The 17,941-nt window shown below is 43.0% G+C and overlaps 1 protein-coding gene across 5 annotated transcripts in view; it reads left to right on the forward strand.

Annotated features, from left to right (window-relative positions):
- The window catches only part of frmd3 (FERM domain containing 3), a 208,152-nt gene that overhangs the window by 76,961 nt on the left and 113,250 nt on the right, over positions 1–17,941 (forward strand). For all 5 annotated transcript variants that reach the window (XM_048527462.2, XM_048527463.2, XM_048527464.2 and 2 more), the window contains one exon: positions 10,739–10,817. In XM_048527462.2, the coding sequence (XP_048383419.2) occupies positions 10,739–10,817 (79 nt within the window). The remainder of the gene's footprint in view (positions 1–10,738; positions 10,818–17,941) is intronic.

Here is a 17,941-nt window from a genome sequence, read left to right on the forward strand (position 1 = left end):
CAACTTACTTTGAGCTAAATAGTGACGGGGCAGGATTATATTTTTAATTGATTTATGAATAGGCTGACCTGACCTAAGGTTTTTGGAGTAGATTTGTATCTTGGGTTGTGGGTGTTGAGGTTGGTTGGCTCGCCGAGCTGGTTTGTTGTTCCACAGACGTTTCGTTACCATGCTGGGTAACATTCTCAATGCAGTCTCCGATGAACGTCGGGTGTGCTTTCCCACGTGGTCTTTAAACTCTGGAGTCTGTTGAGCTGGATTGACTCACTTCCAGTTTTCCTTCGTAGTGGAGTGTGTACGAAGTTGAGTTCTGTGTGTTTATTGATGGCTTTCTTCGTGGAGTGCCAGGCCTCTAGGAGTTCCCGTGCCTGCCTCTGCTTAGCTTGTCCCAGGATTTTGGTGTTGTCCCAGTCGAATTGGTAGTTCTCTTTATCCATGTGGATTGGGATGACTGAGTACTGGTCGTGTCTTTTTGTAGCCAGTTAGTGTTTATGTAGCCATGTTGTTAGTTTCTTTCCTGTTTGTCCGATGTAGTGTTTCTCACAGTCTCTGCAGGGGATCTTATAGATGACATTGGTCCTGTCCATGATGGGGACCGGTTCTTTAGTTCAGATGAGCAGTTGTCATGGGGTTGATGTGGGCTTATGTGCCACTCTGATGCCCAGCATCCTGACCTGGCCACTGCCATTCGCTCCCCCTGGATTTTCAATATTGCAGGGATGTTAGATCTGACATTTTTCAGATGTAATACTATGACCATGGATGGAATCTTACTTTCTTGAGATTTAGTGTGGCAGTGGGCCTAAATGCAGCAGATACTTGGGGAAGGGGTTGGGATTTCAGAGATTCATAAAATCCCTACAGTACCGACAGAGGCCATTCAGCCATTGAGCCTGCACCGAATCTCTGAAGAGACCCCACTGAGGTTTTCCCGGACCCACCCTATCCCAGTGACCCTGAATTTATCATGGCTAATCCACATAACCTGCTCATTCCTGGATACTATATAACCTGCTCATTCCTGGATACTACTGGGCAATTTAGCCTGGCCAATCCACCTAATGTGTGTAATGAGTTCCTTCTCAGTTCATTGTCTATTTGTGTATGGACAGAACAGCAGATTTTATGAGCAGGCAGTAAGATGTTCCATCTACTCCTGGGACTTTCTGGATTCCAACTTGTGGACATCATATTTAAAAGGCATCTAGACAGCACTTCACCCTCTGCAAACCAGGAGAATCACTCAACCTCTACTAATCACTCCCGCCCTTGCAGATGTCAGAGACAAGATAAAAAGCAGTGCCACGCTTTACCAATACCTCCCTATAAGTTCTCCTGAAGGCTGTCCAGGAAAGAAAGTATGTGTTTTTCTCCAGGGATGGCAAAAGGATGCCATCCTGACTGACGAAGGGAGACTAGACAGACATAGCTGTAGAGGTCAGTGGCTCAGGAGATCCTGCTGCAGTGCCACAAGAGGAAAAAAGATCTGCTGCACTTGGCTGGGGCGTGTGCAATTGTCTTCATTGTGTCATGCCACTATGAGTTTGAGTTGGCATTGTAAGAGCACTGTCACAAATAAGATTGTATGACAGGATTCTCCATCACATGTCTCATGTGCAATCAGTTTGTTTTAAAGGGTTTTGCAGCTACCAGTGATGCACTACTTGCACCACAATGCTAATGGCTGTTACACAATTGTCAATGTTTGCACGTACAACAGCAAAGGAACTATAATATTTAACTGCCTGCGCGATCAGATCATTGATATTTCTTGATGGGGCAACATGGTGGCTCAGTGGTTAGCAGTGCTGCTTCACAGCTCTAGGGACCCGGTTTCGATTCCATCCTCAGGCCACTGTCTGTGTGGAGTTTGCGCGTTCTCCCTGTGTCTGCATGGGTTTTCTCTCGGTGGCCCAGTTTCTTCCTCTAGTCCAAAGACGTTCACGTTCGGTGGATTGGACATGCTAAATTGCCATATAGTGTCCAGGGGGGTGCAGGCTAGGTGGATTAGCTCTGAGAGAAATGCTGGGTTGTGAGGATGAGGGAGGGTGCTGGGTCTGGGTGCGATGCTGTTCAGAGGTTAGGTATGAACTGAATAGGCTGAATGGCCAGCTTCTGCACTGTAGAGATTCTATTCTGTGATTTGATTTGCATCTACTCTTCAACGACACCAAATCACCTATCAATTAGAACCATTAAATCGCTACCTTCCCCAATACCATATTCATTTTTCTGGTAATGCCCCTCTGATATAACCATAAAAAATTGAAATCTACTGCCTGCATACTATTCTGTTTTATGTCCTTAACTTCCAAATACGCAGGCCTGTAAATACTTTGCCATAGAAGAATCCACACTCCTTCCCTACTCACCGGATCCCCACCCCCACCCAAACCCTAACCTCAGCCCCCCAAACTGTCACCACTACTGATGATTCTTCAGTGGCTGATGAATGATGTAATGATCATGGAGGGATCTACGATTCTGTGATTCAGTGTTTGTGATATATTGACTCCGTGCATTCTACTGATACGACACACAGTTTGAGGGTGGCTTTCCGAGGGAGATAATATATCTATATCAGCTCCCCAAGGTTCTCCTAATAAAGACCCTCTTTTGTACTGTATGATTCTATATAATTCTGTCCAAATGTAATTGGCCCTTGGCTTTCATGCAATAAGCCTTGTTGTTATAAAGAAACAGCGCCTCATCTTCAGATACTGTACACTGTGGTATCCTTGACCACGAATCAATAGATTGACCGAAGATAAAATAACTACCTCAAATAACACCTACCCATTATCACTTAATGTAGAGGTGACATACACTCCAAGGTGTAAGCAGTGTTCATCTGGGAAAATATCGCAGCACTCTTCTGGTCAAAGGTTAATGAAAGGTGAGATGTGGTTAAGATGTTGATATTTGGAATTGTCAGAGCTTATTCACTTTATTCTGCAATGAGTGCTTCCCTTTGCTGAAAAACCCTTAATTGTGTGTTGATCTAAGAATATTTCGTAGTTTTTGTTTCAATTCCCTCAGTTAGGTCTGTTTGGAGTGTGCAGGAATACCTGCAAACAGACCCATCCACCACACATTGCTTTGTGCATTATCTAATTCTTGTTTACAAAAGTGATTTCTAGAAAGATGGTGATGGTAAATCTTTTCTTTGAGCCATTCACTCAGAAACCTCTCTCTCTCCTTCTCGAGTGCACTCACTCACACCCATAAGCGTAGATGGCCTTCTTTTAATCTGATATCCACCTGTCCATCTTCAATTGCTACTCCCCCCAAACTCCCAGCCCATTCACTATCTCCCTTCATACTCCTGCTCTTCCCTTTATCCCATTTCCTTCCCAGTTTCCATGCCAGCCCTAGCCTTACATTATCTAATTCAATGCACCAGTTTTCCTTACACAATGCACGTAATTACTCCATTGTATTCTCCACCCTTTTGTATAGTCTTCCTTGTCAATGTGCTTCTATCTCTGCCACTCTCTCCTTAAGTTCCACTTTGCTTTCATCCATTTGCTTGGATCCTTTCAGTGCCTCAGACAAATATACCCTTTCAGTTCCATTCACTATTGTTCCTTTCCATCCATTCCACCTTCCTCTGAAACTTTTTCTGTTTCAGTTAAGACCCGATTTTAGGTTGATTACTGCTTTCCTGCCCTGGTCAAGTTTACTGATGTAAGTCAGCACGGCTACTTTGTTTATTCAGGCTAGTGGGCCTGGCCAACCTCCCACCATTATACCATAGGCATTAAACTACAACAAGCAAGACCAAATCTAATTGGCACTACTCATAGCTGGTTATTTCTGATTAGGCCTCATCCTTTATACTGTAAGTGTTTAAGAACTCTCGTGCACTAATGGCTGAGCCTTGAGTTAGAGGCTTCATGCCTTATGCTGTAAGTATTTAGAAACTTTAAGCAAGACTGCATGTGACTGAGATTTTTTCATGAGCTAGTTGACACAGAGAGACTTCACCACTTAGCATGTGTGAGCATTTGTGTAAGAACCAGCTTGGCTATGTAGGAGCGAAGTAATGGAACACGTTTGTATTCATTTGAGCTTGGACGAAGAAGTCAACTCCGATAAGTTAATGCATCATGTTATCGGGTTTGTGAACATGTGTGTTTTCTGTTTTTTTGCTTACAAACTGGCCACACAGTCAATTAAGTTCCCCTGACCACCCTTTTAAAAGGTCCATGTGGGCCCAGAAGATTCCAGCCTATGTCTCAGAAACATAGCATTGTTGGTGGAAGGCATATTGGTCATTGTTGAACTTCAGAAATTATCTATCAATACCAAAGTGAGCTATGTTGAGGATGTGCTGTATAAATGCAAGGTACTTATTAACTACCTAACCATTCATTAATAATCTTCTCCTACCAATGTGTAATAGCCCTGTTTAACTGTGCATAATTTCTATTGTCAAAAAAATCTCCAGTGGACCCAGTTATACATTAGGATGCATGAGACCAACCACCCGACTCTTCAATCACTTAAATTGGCTTTGAATCAAAAATATGCAATTTCTGTCAATGCAGCTTGTGTAATCCTTATATTATTTTCTTTGTAATTTTCCTGCTGTTTCTCCTTAGAATGGGAGTGCATGGCGTGTCTTGTATTGGATAAGCTGTGCTGTTTTTTACGTGCCTCCTTACCGGAGGAGGAAATAATGTGGATGGCTACTGGGTTTATATTTACCTGTAGGCATGAAGGTGACCCAATCCCCCCCTCAACTGGTTATAAACATAGCCCTGCATGTGTTGGCACCATAGATGGTAGTTCTTTTGGCCCATTTCATTGATGTTACAACAATGCTCACAGACAACAATTGAATTGAATAATGTGAAGTGTTTCCATTCACAAATCACAAATAGATTCTGACCTGTAAGGAATATATTTGGTGCCTGCTGCTATATGATTGTAAGGTATTGCATGATGCCATGTAATAGCTGCACAGATTGCTGAAATGCGACATGACGCATCCTCTTGGTTATCTGAAAGATCAGAAAAAGAACACAATTTTCAATGTTTGGCAGTAAAAAAAAAATCCCTTGAAGGCTATTTCAAGGAGATTTTCTAAGGTTGACATGTATTACATGACCTGCTTACAGTGTAAGTCTGTAAATAGGACAGGGTTGTAGCATACATCTGCAAAGGAACCCACCTGATTTTGCTCTGTTAACCTAAATCACAAAAAGAAAAGAATTTGACAGATTCCTTTACAGACGTGGTTTTCTGATGCCTAATAGATTCCATTCAGATCCAGCAATGTATTTCCTGGAAGTTGGTTGTAGTCCGTCAGACCAAAATGCTGCAGTGTAACAATTAATAAATAAGGAGGCATGTAGTGAGAAACAAAGAAGATTATAAACATGAAATACGCCACCTCTCAAGCCCTCTATTGCTTTAATGCAAAGCGGTGGACTGGTCATGTGGAAAATTAGGAAATTCCTTGAGTGCTCTCCTAAGTGGATCCAAAATTCCTTACTATCAGTGCTTGTCTTTTCCCCTGGAATGCAGAGGGTCACTTACCCTATCAGAAGAACCAGTCTAACCCTGTCCATTGTGCATAATCTTCCTGCCCTCCATTCATAAGAAGTGAAAGGATCTGAGGACTCCTGGAAGAGTTCATAGTCTCTTTCTGACTTGGCTGTCGACTTGCTGCAGTTATGCCAGCCTTACTTTTGGTCACCAGTCCTGCAGTTTGTGCTTATACCTGAACTTTGGAGAGCCACCTACAGAGGAAATGGGAACTGGGGCTTGCTGAAGCATGTTAACTTACTGGTACCTGAAGCTACTTCCTGTCTGCCTTGCCTGAGCCTTCCCTTGTGCTGAAAGCTGATTGTTTTGCCTTTTTTGTCTGAATCTGATGCTGCTGCATCATTCTGGTCTCTGAAGCTGCTTGATTCTCAGATTTTTTGGCTGTGCTTTTATTATATAGGTGACCTCTCTATTCATTTATAGTGTTGTAAGTACCTGTGTTAATAGTTAACGTCAATAGTAATTTATAGCAGTGCTGCTGGAAATCACTATTTGTGCTTGTGTGTCTTAGTACCTGCATGTTAACCTTTATGGAAATCCCTGGTAGGCACTTGTGGAGTTGGTGATTTGTTTCCTTGCAATATATGGTGATACACGTAAGCTGATTGTGGATTTAGTGCTGCCTTAATCTTGGTAGCGATGTGTGGCTTCCTAACAGATGCACTATTGTGATTCATGCTTCAGGCAAGACAAACTGCAAGCAGCTTCATGGTTTACAGGCTTCAGGTTTCAGGTAAGCCAGAGAAACAAGGACATTTCAGACTGAAAGGTTAACAAAGCAACGTTTCCTCTGCATTCTGTTCTCTGAAGACCAGGCATATGCCTGGGTGCATGTGCAGTTTTGGAGGAGGTGTGCATACACAAAATAGCTGATACATTCCTTGCAATCATTCCACCAAATTTTAGCAAATTTTTGGTTGTGCAATTGCTAATCAACATAGAACATGCTTCAGAAACCTATCTCAATCATCACCCCCACAAACTGGATATTAAGCAGGTAAATATTGTTCTCGATATGTTGAGACAGAACTCACAACCAATAACAGGTAGGACTTGAAAAAAAATCTTGTAAAGAGTTTTCAGATGCATTATGACAATTTTTGTAAAACACTTTGAACAAGATGCGATTATAAAAAGACCCACTAATGATTTTTTTAAGCAAGTCATACATTTTTAATTAAACCTTTTGATTTTTAAATGTTTTGATTTAATAGGTGGTGTAGGTGAATGGGGTTGGCTTGTCTGGCACTGTTTAGGGCCCCATAAAAATACTGTGGGCTGCTGCTGTGCCAGCCACATCCTTCACACACCCAGCCCCCACTGCGTCACCGAGCAGACTTCCAATCTACCCTCTTTCAACTGGAAAGACTATCCCAACGTTGCTGTACTGAGATACACTTTTAGCATAGGCATCTTGTTGACTTTATTTAAATGAAGTCCAGGACTCAAAGCAGCTCGTGTTTCTTTGTTGAGAAAGTGAACAGGCAATTAGCCACAAAAAAGGGGAATATGTGAAAATCTGGAATTTTACATCCTAACCTGCATGGCTCTCCCTCTGACTTATAAGAAGATTTCAGTTAGATTCTCAGAATAACTACAAATGGGCAAATGCATCTGTGCAATTATAAGTTGGTTGATGAATATACTACGCAATATAACCACACAGGAACTAAGTTATTTTATCAAGGTTTGTATTATTAAAGAAATATTGGCCAATATTTCAAGTTCACTTTTCTTTGGTGACTCAATGAATGGTTACACATAAAATAATTGTTTATTTTCAAATGGTTGTGAAGTTCAAGTATTTTCTGTTGGCCTTTCAGATTTCCAGCATTTGCTGTTTATTAGTTTGTATCTTTAACGTTCACATAAGAGATTGAAAAAGATGTTCAATATGCACCTTTGCATTTCCTTCTACTCTAAGTGTTAGCATATATTTGGGCACTTATTTAGATGAACAATGTTTAGTATTTCATTTTTACAGGGTGTGGATATGCTAAAGATGTTATTCAAATGAAATGGTAATGTCTAGTTTACAACTAGTAGTAGGAAAACAGCTTCAATTCAGACTGATTGTAAAATGCTAAACATCGAGGCAGTACAAAGGTAGAGGAAATGCTAGGCAGTGAGTGGGTTATTTTTGTAGTTTTTTTTAATAATCCGTGTTATCTTGAACTTGCTTCTTCAACATTTGTGTGTTCAACAAGAACTAAGAAGTGACACCAGAGTTGCCTTCTGCCAGGTGGGTGTGCTGGTGAAATATGTATAATATTATTTACATTTTGGATACGAGCATGTTACCTCAAAGCATTAGCTTCTTACTCAATCTTGCAGTGTTAATGGCTTGTGTAATGCAATTAAACTAAAGTCATTAAACAGGTGAGTTATTATACATGAGATACAAAACAATAGTTTTTGACCAGATTATCTTAAGATAAAATTTAATTATTGTGCTATTATAAGTAATCTAGGCATTACCATTTTAAAATACAAAATAAACAATATTTACTTCTCACGAGCATTAGCAATAAAATTAAGCACAGATTATAAACAAAGTAATCTCTGATCCACAATTTTACAATTTTTTCCTGCATTTTGCTTGATCACCCCCAGCAAAGTATAAAAAAGATATTATTTTAGGTGTGGGCTCTAGGTTCCCACTTCTTTTCTATACCAACATGGACAGGAGCTTACTTTTGGCCCATAATGATCAAAAGCTACTTCCCTCTTATATTGGAGGCTTAGTGAGTTATGCAATCAATTTTCTAGGAAAGTTTGCTTAGTGTCTCATTGGTGCTAAACTTGTTAATATTTAAGGGATAAAGAGAGCGAGGGGTAGATATGATACAATGTAAACCTTAACAGAGGTGTGGTTTGCAATGTTCTGATGCATCTGTGGCACCTGGTTTAAGTGCAACCCTTATGTAGGAGAACATGCAAAGAATGGCACAGAAGCTGGTCAGTTGCTCCAACCAATCCATGCTATTGGTTACACTCCAGTTGATCTTGACTTTTTCTCTAACTTTGTGGCCATCTATTCCTGTCTCCCTCAAATGACTTTGAACTTCCCCTAAAATATATTGGTACTATTTGCTTCAACTGTGGCAGCACATTCCAAAATGTCATCACTCATTGGATAATAAAGCTTCTTTTGAATTTTATGTTGGATTTCTTGGTGACTATCTTAAATCAATGGCTTCTAGATACCCACTTGTCCACGAGTGGATACATTCTTTCTGTGTTCACGTTTTTCAAAATAACTCATGATTTACAAAAAAAAATTAACTATTTTAGGCCTCCATGTTTTTTGCCAAGTGCAAAAAGATCCATCCTGTCATCCATTTCTGATACAGATACCTATAGATTTTTGTTTTTATCTTTGAACATCCTCTGTCCCTCCTGTACTGCCTTTGTAACCTTATTATGGTGTAGTGAGCAGAATAATGTAATACTCCAAATATAGTCTAATCAAGTTTTGATAGAGTTTTAGCCATAATTTTTCAATTCTGTTCCTCCAGAAATAAAGCCTAATGCTTGCATTGCTGTAATCATAACCTTGAATGCATGTAAATTAATATTTAATGATTGCTGGCTTTGTTTTCTGTGATCCCTTTGTTCCTCTGACCAACATAAACCACCATCTTTAAATAAGAAGTGATTTTCTTATTGTTATTATTAAAATAACTTTATTTGCCAATTATTTCCCATTCAGCAGTTTTCATAATATATTCTTATAATTTGCTGTGGACTTCTTCAGTAGTGAATATTCCTCCATTTAGAATTATCTGCAAATTTAACAATTGTGTTTTTGATGACAAAATCCAAATTGTTAACGTAAATGGCAAACAATTGTAGTCCTTGCACTGTTCCTTGCTGGAAACCACTTCCTACCTTCGGCTGTTCTCACTCTCTGTCTTCTGTCTTGAAACCAACTAGTGATTTATTCTGCCACCTATCCTATGACTCCATATTTGCCAACATTTTTATTGAAATGTTTAACCATGGAGTACAACTAGGATTCAATTTATTTTCTCATTTTAGTGAAATATATTTTCCCCACACTCAGTCGAACATTGCTTTAAATGTTTCCCCTATTGTTTTTCATTTTTGTTTGCCAAAATAGCTTCCTGTTTTATTTTGCAAGTTCTATCCTAAATCCCACAAAATCAACATTTCTCTATTTTAATAGCTTGATTTTCATCATACTTATGCCTTTCTCTATTATGATCTGCAAACATATAATATTATGGTACCTGTTACCTCTCTTAATTCCCCATTAATGGAACTGAAGTGGGAGTTCAATCACTCAATGCATCTGCAGTGATCAGACAGGGCAAGTTTGTTTTTCATTGGATTATTTGGGCATATGTGTTGGGGTTGGAATGTAGCTTATGAACTTACACAGGTTCCTCCAATCAGTTCCACTTTGTTGCTGTTATATATATCCGATTGCTGTAGTTCATTTGTGTCTAGCAATCACAGATTAATATAGGTGAACATTGCTCCACAAAGAGAACACTTAAAAAGTTATTGCCAATTAAAGCAAGTTATTAAATCATTTTGGCCTGATCGTCTAAAAAAAAATTGACTTCTATCACTATTGATCAAGATAAATAAATTTGGAGCAGATGAGATCCTAATGTGGCAGGCTTGTTAGCTCACTTGGCTGATGTGTGATGCAGAGTGATGCCAGCAGCGCAGGCTGAACTTGTGCATCAACTGAGGTTAATATGAAGGACTTTCCTTCTCAACTTCTCCTCTCACCTGTAGTATGGTGACCCTCCGGTTAAACCAGCACAAGTTGTCTCTCTTTCTTACTGGAGAGCAGCCCCATCATTGTTGTACTTGTAGGCCAAGGGGAGTAACTCAAAAGATTGCATTGCAAAATGAGGCTTATACTTCAAATGTATTTAATGCAGTAAGTATCATGAGAAGTAAAATGTTTTGTATACTTTATTTATTGACATGCACCCTGCTTTGAAGCTGCCTTTTCATGCATCTTCATCCCATTTTTATAAATGAGCTTCCTTGTTCACAGCAGTTATATGCCTGAAATTACAGAGCTCATTATTGCATGAGGTAATGTTTGGCTAAGAACACATTTTGAATAAATATCTGGTTTACTGCAGTCCTGTAAAAATGTATATTTTCTACTGATTTCACTTATTTCTGTGTGATATTGCAGCTCAGCCTCCGTATACCATGTGTTTTAGAGTGAAGTTCTATCCTAGTGAACCTGTGAAAGTCAAAGAAGAGCTCACCAGGTACTTCTGTTCTCTTACGAAAGTGAAACTGTAGAATTTGAAAAAGTGCATGTTTGATTTTAAATTAATCAGTCAAACTTGGGTTGCTGAAATATGTCTAATGTTATGTATATGGACTTTCAAAAGGCATTTGATGAAGTACCAGATAATAGACTTGTTAAAAAAAATAATGTCCATGGTGTAGGCTAGCAGCCAGTCTCCCTGTCTGGAAAATAGTAACCTCCAGTCCTTCCTCCCTGCATGGTCTTTAAAACCTTTTGTAAGGTCAGCCAAAGTCTTTCACTGAACTGGATCCTTTGAGGAGGAGAAGTCCCACCTTTATACTAATTTGTTCCATCCACAGCATGCCATAGCTGTGTGCAGGCTTCTTTCAAGCCTTTTGGCTAACTGTTAACTTTCCTCCTGGAGGGTCAGACTAAACATTGTGACCCCTCCTCCCCTCACCTCACCAAAGTTTTAAATTTCAGACCTGGACATGCATATGTGGCGCAATTTCAAAGTTTGTAGGTGGGATAGATCTTAGAAATATGATAAACAGTAAGGAGGAGAATAGACTTTATGAAGACATGCTGGATGAATTTCAATGCAGAGAAGTGATATAGTCCGATACCAAGAATGAGGAAGACAACATAACTAAGTGATCCAATTTTAAAGGGGTTGTAGGAGAAGGGCCATGTTTATGTATAAATCTTTGAAAATGATACAGCAAATTGAGACTCCTCTTTAAAAGTACATTCAGGATTCTTGACTTTATTAGAGTCATAGAGGTATATAGCACGGAAACAGGCTCTTTGGTCAGCATTTGGCCCATATCCCTCTAAACCCTTCCTATTCATATACCCATTCAGATGCCTTTTAAATGTTGTAATCATACCAGCCTCCGCACTTCCTCTGGCAGCTCATTCCATACACAACCCTCTCCGTGAAAAAGATGCCCCTTTGATTCCTTTTAAATCTTACCCCTCTCACTTGAAACCTATGCCGTCTAGTTTTGGACTCCCCACCCCAGGGAAAAGACCTTGCCTATTTACCCTGTCCAAGCCCCTCATGATTTTATAAGCCCCTAAAAGGTTACCCCTCGGCCTTTGACACTCCAGGGAAAATAGCCCCAGCTTATTCAGTCTCTCTCCATAGCTGAAACCCTCTAAGCCCCAGCAACATTCTCAGATCTTTTCTGAACCCTTTCAAGTTTCGCAACGTTCTTCCTATAGCAGGGAGACCAGAATTGCATGCAGTACACAAAAAGTGGCCGAACCAATGTCCTGTACAGCCGCCACATGAACCCCCTCCCCTCAACTCATATAATCAATTCACTGACCAATAAAGGCAAGCATATCCAATGCCGCCTTCATCATCCTATCTGCCTGTGCCTCCACTTTCAAGGAACTATGAACCTGCACTCCAACGTTTCTTTACTGAGCAACATTCTCCAGGACCTTACCATCAAGATTTTTGGGCCAGATTTTAAACTTGGAGGCAGGAATTAGGAGGTGGGCAGTTCCCAACATTCTGAGTCTGCCTCTTTCCGAATAATATCCTCCCTTGCTATTTGCATGGTGGAGCGGCTGAGGTGACTGTAGTCAGGGCCACTGACTGTAGAGGGAGGCAGTTGCAGCCCATCCACCGACAGGAGTCCAGTTGGCCCTTCTTGCTAACCTGAGTTGAATGAAGAGCAGTATGTGATTCAAGTTATGTTATCTATTTCACTGACTACTTTACGTTGTTGCTGTAGTAGATCTGAGCATGTGATCAGGCCGCATCTGCTCCCAGGATGAGGCATTCCACTCCCGCACATCCCAGATGTCCACGTTCTTCAAGGACCGCAACTCCGCCCCCCCCCCCCCGCAGTGGTCGAGAACGCCCTTGACCGTGTTTCCCGCAACACATCCCTCGCACCCGCCCCCGCAATAACCGCCCTAAGAGAATGCCCCTCGTCCTCACATACCACCCCACCAACTTCCGGATACAACGCATCATCCTCCAACACTTCCGCCATTTACAATCCGACCCCACCACCCAAGACATTTTTCCATCCTCACCCTTGTCTGCCTTCTGGAGAGTCCACTCTCTCCGTGACTCCCTTGTCTGCTTCATACTCCCCTCCAACCCCACCACACCCGGCACTTTCCCCTGCAGCCGCAGGAAGTGCAGACACTTGCCCCCACACCTCCTCCCTCACCCCCATCCCAGGCCCCAAGATGACTTTCCATATTAAGCAGATGTTCACCTGCACATCTGCCAATGTGGTATACTGTATCCACTGTACCCGGTGTGGCATCCTCTACATTGGAGAACCAAGCAGAGGCTTGGGGACCGCTTTGCCGAACACCTCCGCTCGGTTTGCAATAAACAACTGCACCTCCCAGTCGAGAACCATTTTAACTCCCCCTCCCATTCTTTGGACAACATGCCCATCCTGGGCCACCTGCAGTGCCACAATGATGCCAACCGAAGGTTGTAGGAACAGCAACTCATATTCTGCTTGGGAACCCTGCAGCCCAATGGTATCAATGTGGACTTCACAAGCTTCAAAATCTCCCCCCTCCCCCACTGCATCCCAAAACCAGCCCAGCTCGTCCCTGCCTCCCTAACCTGTTCTTCCTCTCACCTATTCCCTCCTTCCACCTATTCCCTCTTCCCACCTCAAGCCGCACCTCCATTTCCCATCTACTAACCTCATCCCGCCTCCTTGACCTGTCCGTCCTCCCCAGATTGACCTATTCCCTCCCCACCTCCCCAACTATACTCTCCTCTCCACCTATCTTCTCCTCTATACATCTTCGGTCTGCCTCCCCCTGTCTCCCTATTTATTTCAGAACCCTCTCCCCATCCCCCTCTCTGATGAAGGGTCTAGGACCGACACGTCAGCTTTTGTGCTCCTGAGATGCTGCTTGGCCTGCTGTGTTCATCCAGCTTCACACTTTTTTACCTTTACTCAGAATCATTGATTGTGTTACTAGGTCTGACTGTCTATTACTGATCCCCGTCTCTCAATGGAGGAAGCCACATGTTCAGAAGACAGGGAGATTGCTTGGTCTGAATGGAGTCCTGAGCTATCATTCCTACTGTATATACATCCTCAGGAAGCACCAATAGATCTTCATACACCTCGTACTGATCATTCAATATCAGCAACCTCAAGGATGAGCCCAGAGTCTTGTCATCTGCCTGGTGCACTGCAGCTTCTTGGTCTCTGACATTTCGCTGAAGATCAGAGGCCATGATTGCAACAGCTTCTGACACCTTGGCTGTTGTTCATAGTTGATATTAGAAGTTTGGCTGATGCATGCATACTAACTGAAGTGCTGGACTCTGAGCTGGTGCCAAGCATGTAGAAAGATGTAATGACGTATTCTCTGAGATCCTGTCCTCTTCCTGCGAGGTCAGTGCCTGTCTGTTGGAAATGGTATCTGTTAGGACTGATGAGCGAACTTGTTGAATTGCTCGCTGAGCTGGTGAGTGAATTGCTAAAGGAATAACTCAAATGAACGCAACTCAATATGTGCAGGAATACGGTACCAAAATTGTTGCATCTTTATGGGAGATGTACAACATACCAAGCTGGCCACAGAGGTAGCCATTTGCACACATTGAAATTCATAAGCTCATCCCATCCCCTGTCTAATTCAATTGCCCTCACCCTCATTGTCAATAGAGACTAATTTTTATGAGACCACATAACTGTATAGGACCAGGTGAGCCACTTCCGTCCAAACTGCCTACTTGTTTTCCTTCTATTCGCTGAAGGAATGTGGGCATCACTGGTTAAACCAGTATTTATTGTCCATCCCTAGTTGCTCTTGAAAAGTTGGTGGTGAGCTGGTTTCTCAAACCGTGGCTGTTCATGTGCTGTATGCCGGACACACAATGTCCTTTGGGGAGAATTCCATAATTTGGACCCAATGACACTGAAGGAATGGCAACATTTTTCCAAGTCAGGTTGATGAATGGCTTGGAGCAGATCTTAAGGGTGTTGGTGTTTCTATGTATCTGCTGCCCTTTGTCTTGTAGGTTATAGCAGTAATGGGTTTGAAAGGTGATAACAAGGTGTAGAACTGGATGAACACAGCAGGCCAAGCAGCATCTTAGGAGCACAAAAGCTGACATTTCGTGCCTAGACCTTTCTTCAGAAAAGGGGGATGAGGAGACGGTTCTGAAATAAATAGGGAGAGAGGGGGAGGCAGATTGAAGATGATTAGAGGAGAAGATAGGTGGAGAGGAGACAGATAAGTTAAGGGGACCGAAAAGGGGATGGAGTCAGTAGAGGTGAGTGTAGGTGGGGAGGTAGGGGATAGGTCAGCCCTGGGAGGATGGACTGGTCAAGGGGGCAGGATGAGGTTAGTAGGTAGGAAGTGGGGGTGCAGCTTGAGGTGGGAGGAGGGGATGGGTGAGAGGAGGAACAGGTTAGGGAGGCAGGGATGAGCTGGGCTGGTTTTGGCATACAGTGGGGAGAGGGGAGATCTTAAAGCTTGTGAAATCCACATTGATACCATTGGGCTGCAGGGTTCCCAAGGGCAATATGAGTTGCTGTTCCTGCAACCTTCGGGTGGCATTGTTGTGGCATTGCAAGAAGCCTCGGATGGACATGTCATCTGAGGAATGGTGGGGAGGGGGGGCAAGTTGAAATGGTTCACGACTGAGAGGTGCAGTTGTTAATTGCAAACTGAGCGTAGGTGTTCTGCAAAGCCGTCCCTAAGCCTCTGCTTGGTTTTCCCGATGTAGAGGAGACCACAACGGGTACAGTGGATGCAGTATACCACATCTGCTTGATGTGGAAAGTCTTCTTGGGTCCTGGGATGTGGGTGAGGGAGGAGGTATGGGGTCAGGTGTAGCACTTCCTGTGGTTGCAGGGGAAGGTGCCGCGTGTGGTGGGGTTGAAGGGGTATGTGGAGCAGACAAGGGAGTCCCGGAGAGAGCGGTCTCTCCAGAAAGCAGACAAGGGTGGGGATGGAAAAATGTCTTTGGTGGGGTCGGATTGTAGATGGCGGAAGTGTCGGAGGATGATGTGTTGGATCCGGAGGTTGGTGGGGTGGTATGTGAGGACGAGGGGATTCTCTTTTGGTGGTTATTGTGGGGATGGGGTGTGAGGGATGAGTTGCAGGAACTGTGGGAGACATGGTCGAGGGCTTTCTCGACCACTGCAGGGGCGGAAGTTGCGGTCCTTGAAAAACGAGGACATCTGAGATGTACGGGAGTGGAATGCCTCATCCTGAGAGCAGAGGCGGGTTTGAAAGATGCTGTCTGAGGATTTTAGGTGAATTTCTGCAATGCACCTTGTAGTTAGCATCCACTGCTATTATTCAGTGTTCATGGTGAGGGAGATAACCATCTTCTAACTGGGTGATTGGATTTGCTGTTCAATTAAGGATTATAGGAGGCCTCCTGATGCTGCCAGGCCTATCAAAAGGGTCTGTAGCCCCACCAGGAGATGTGGGTACTGTTGAGGTTGATTAAGGACTGCAAGGGTGCCTCAATAAGGTCAACAAAGAAGACTTTCAAAGCCAGTAGAGACATCGAAGTGAAGGAAAAGCTCCTCTATTGGTGTTCAAGATTCTTACTGGGGAACAGTGGGTTCCCAATTGACATACTTTGTTTGTTGTTGAATGGCTTGTTAGCCACCCAAACTGCCATGACTTATGACCTCACCAAACTCACCATATAAATTAGCCATCGGGAAAACTTGATTTGGAAACCAGAGCAGTTTTTTGGCGGGTTCAACTTACAGCTTGCTCTGAAGGATCTCCCTGTAGAACACCAGACATCTTGGGCATGCTGCATGGACATCAGCCACATACAACCCATGTCCATGGACATTGGCAACCATCATGCACCCTCATCGCATATCTCTGATTTAATTACAGTCTGCTTGTGTGCATCTGTACTGCACCAGCTATTATTGTTGTAATGCTGCAGCAAGGATAGTGTGTGCTCAGGGACATGCACCCAGCTCATGGACTGCACCACACTGCATCTTCAGACTCTTTGCTTGCTATTAGTGCTCACTCACTGTAAGCTTACAGAAAACTTTGCATTATGTTATGTGATTTTCCCCCTCAGCCAGAGATAGCTGGTATATATTACTGGCCATTTAGCATAGACACAAGACAGGAAGCTTGCCACCATTGTCAGCAGATCTCAGTCCAGTCAAGGGAGATGGCCTTTACTCAGTGGACCCTGGCACACTAAGTTATTGACAGCTTCTGATACCAGTCCAACCCCTGCTTAGGTCAGTCAGAGTCAGCATCCTTTACCCATAAGGGGTGAGGAGTGAAATTATGGATAGCACACTACCTGTCTTGACTCTTTCTGCCCTATTGTGGGCTGTTTTGTGGCAGATATTACAGAAGATGAAAGTGGGTGACACAGCTATTACGGTTGGTGCAGGTGGGGAGGTTTCCTAAGTATGTGAGGAGATGTGCACAGGGTATTAAGGACCAGTGGTGTCACAGTTTGGGGTGGCTGAGGGTGTGGGGGCAAGATATTCCATGCATCAGTGTAAGTGGTTGAAAATGAGCTGCAGCCGAGAGGTGGGTGTAGGAGCAGAGATAGAGAGAGTGCCAAGTGTCAGAGAGAAATGGTGGCAAAGATGGTGGAGTTAAGAAGGGCATTGATCTTCTTGTACATTGCTGGGCATTTCTTCAGATCACTGAGACTGCTTCTGCATGGGTGGGAACCTCAGACAAGGCTGGCATGATCTGGTGTATGGCCTACAGTGCTACTTCTGTGGGAAAAGAGAGTCCCGCAGTGCACCACCTCATCCATCTCCAATATTCTCCTGTTGCCATGTCTGGGACAAATATCAGGCACCATTCAGGGCAGCTGTGAACTAATCATGCTTTGTCCAAGTGCACAAGGACCATTTAATATGGTGACAGCACCAGGGATACTGATCAATCCCAGGATCTCTGCTGGGATTGGAAAGTGTAAAGATAGGGTGGAAATGGTGTGTGATTCTTGTTGTGAGATGCAAACTGCAATTAAATTAGCGAGTTTGGTAAAGTACTGTGAGGAACCCTGCTCAGTCTTGTAACAAGAATCATTCTACCAAACATGACGTGACCTGCACTTAGCCAAAAAAAGGGTAAGATTCCATCCATAGCCTTTCTTTAGAAATCACTGTCTGC

The sequence above is a fragment of the Stegostoma tigrinum genome, chromosome 3 (assembly GCF_030684315.1).
Source record: "Stegostoma tigrinum isolate sSteTig4 chromosome 3, sSteTig4.hap1, whole genome shotgun sequence".
NCBI classification, from domain to species: domain Eukaryota; kingdom Metazoa; phylum Chordata; class Chondrichthyes; order Orectolobiformes; family Stegostomatidae; genus Stegostoma; species Stegostoma tigrinum.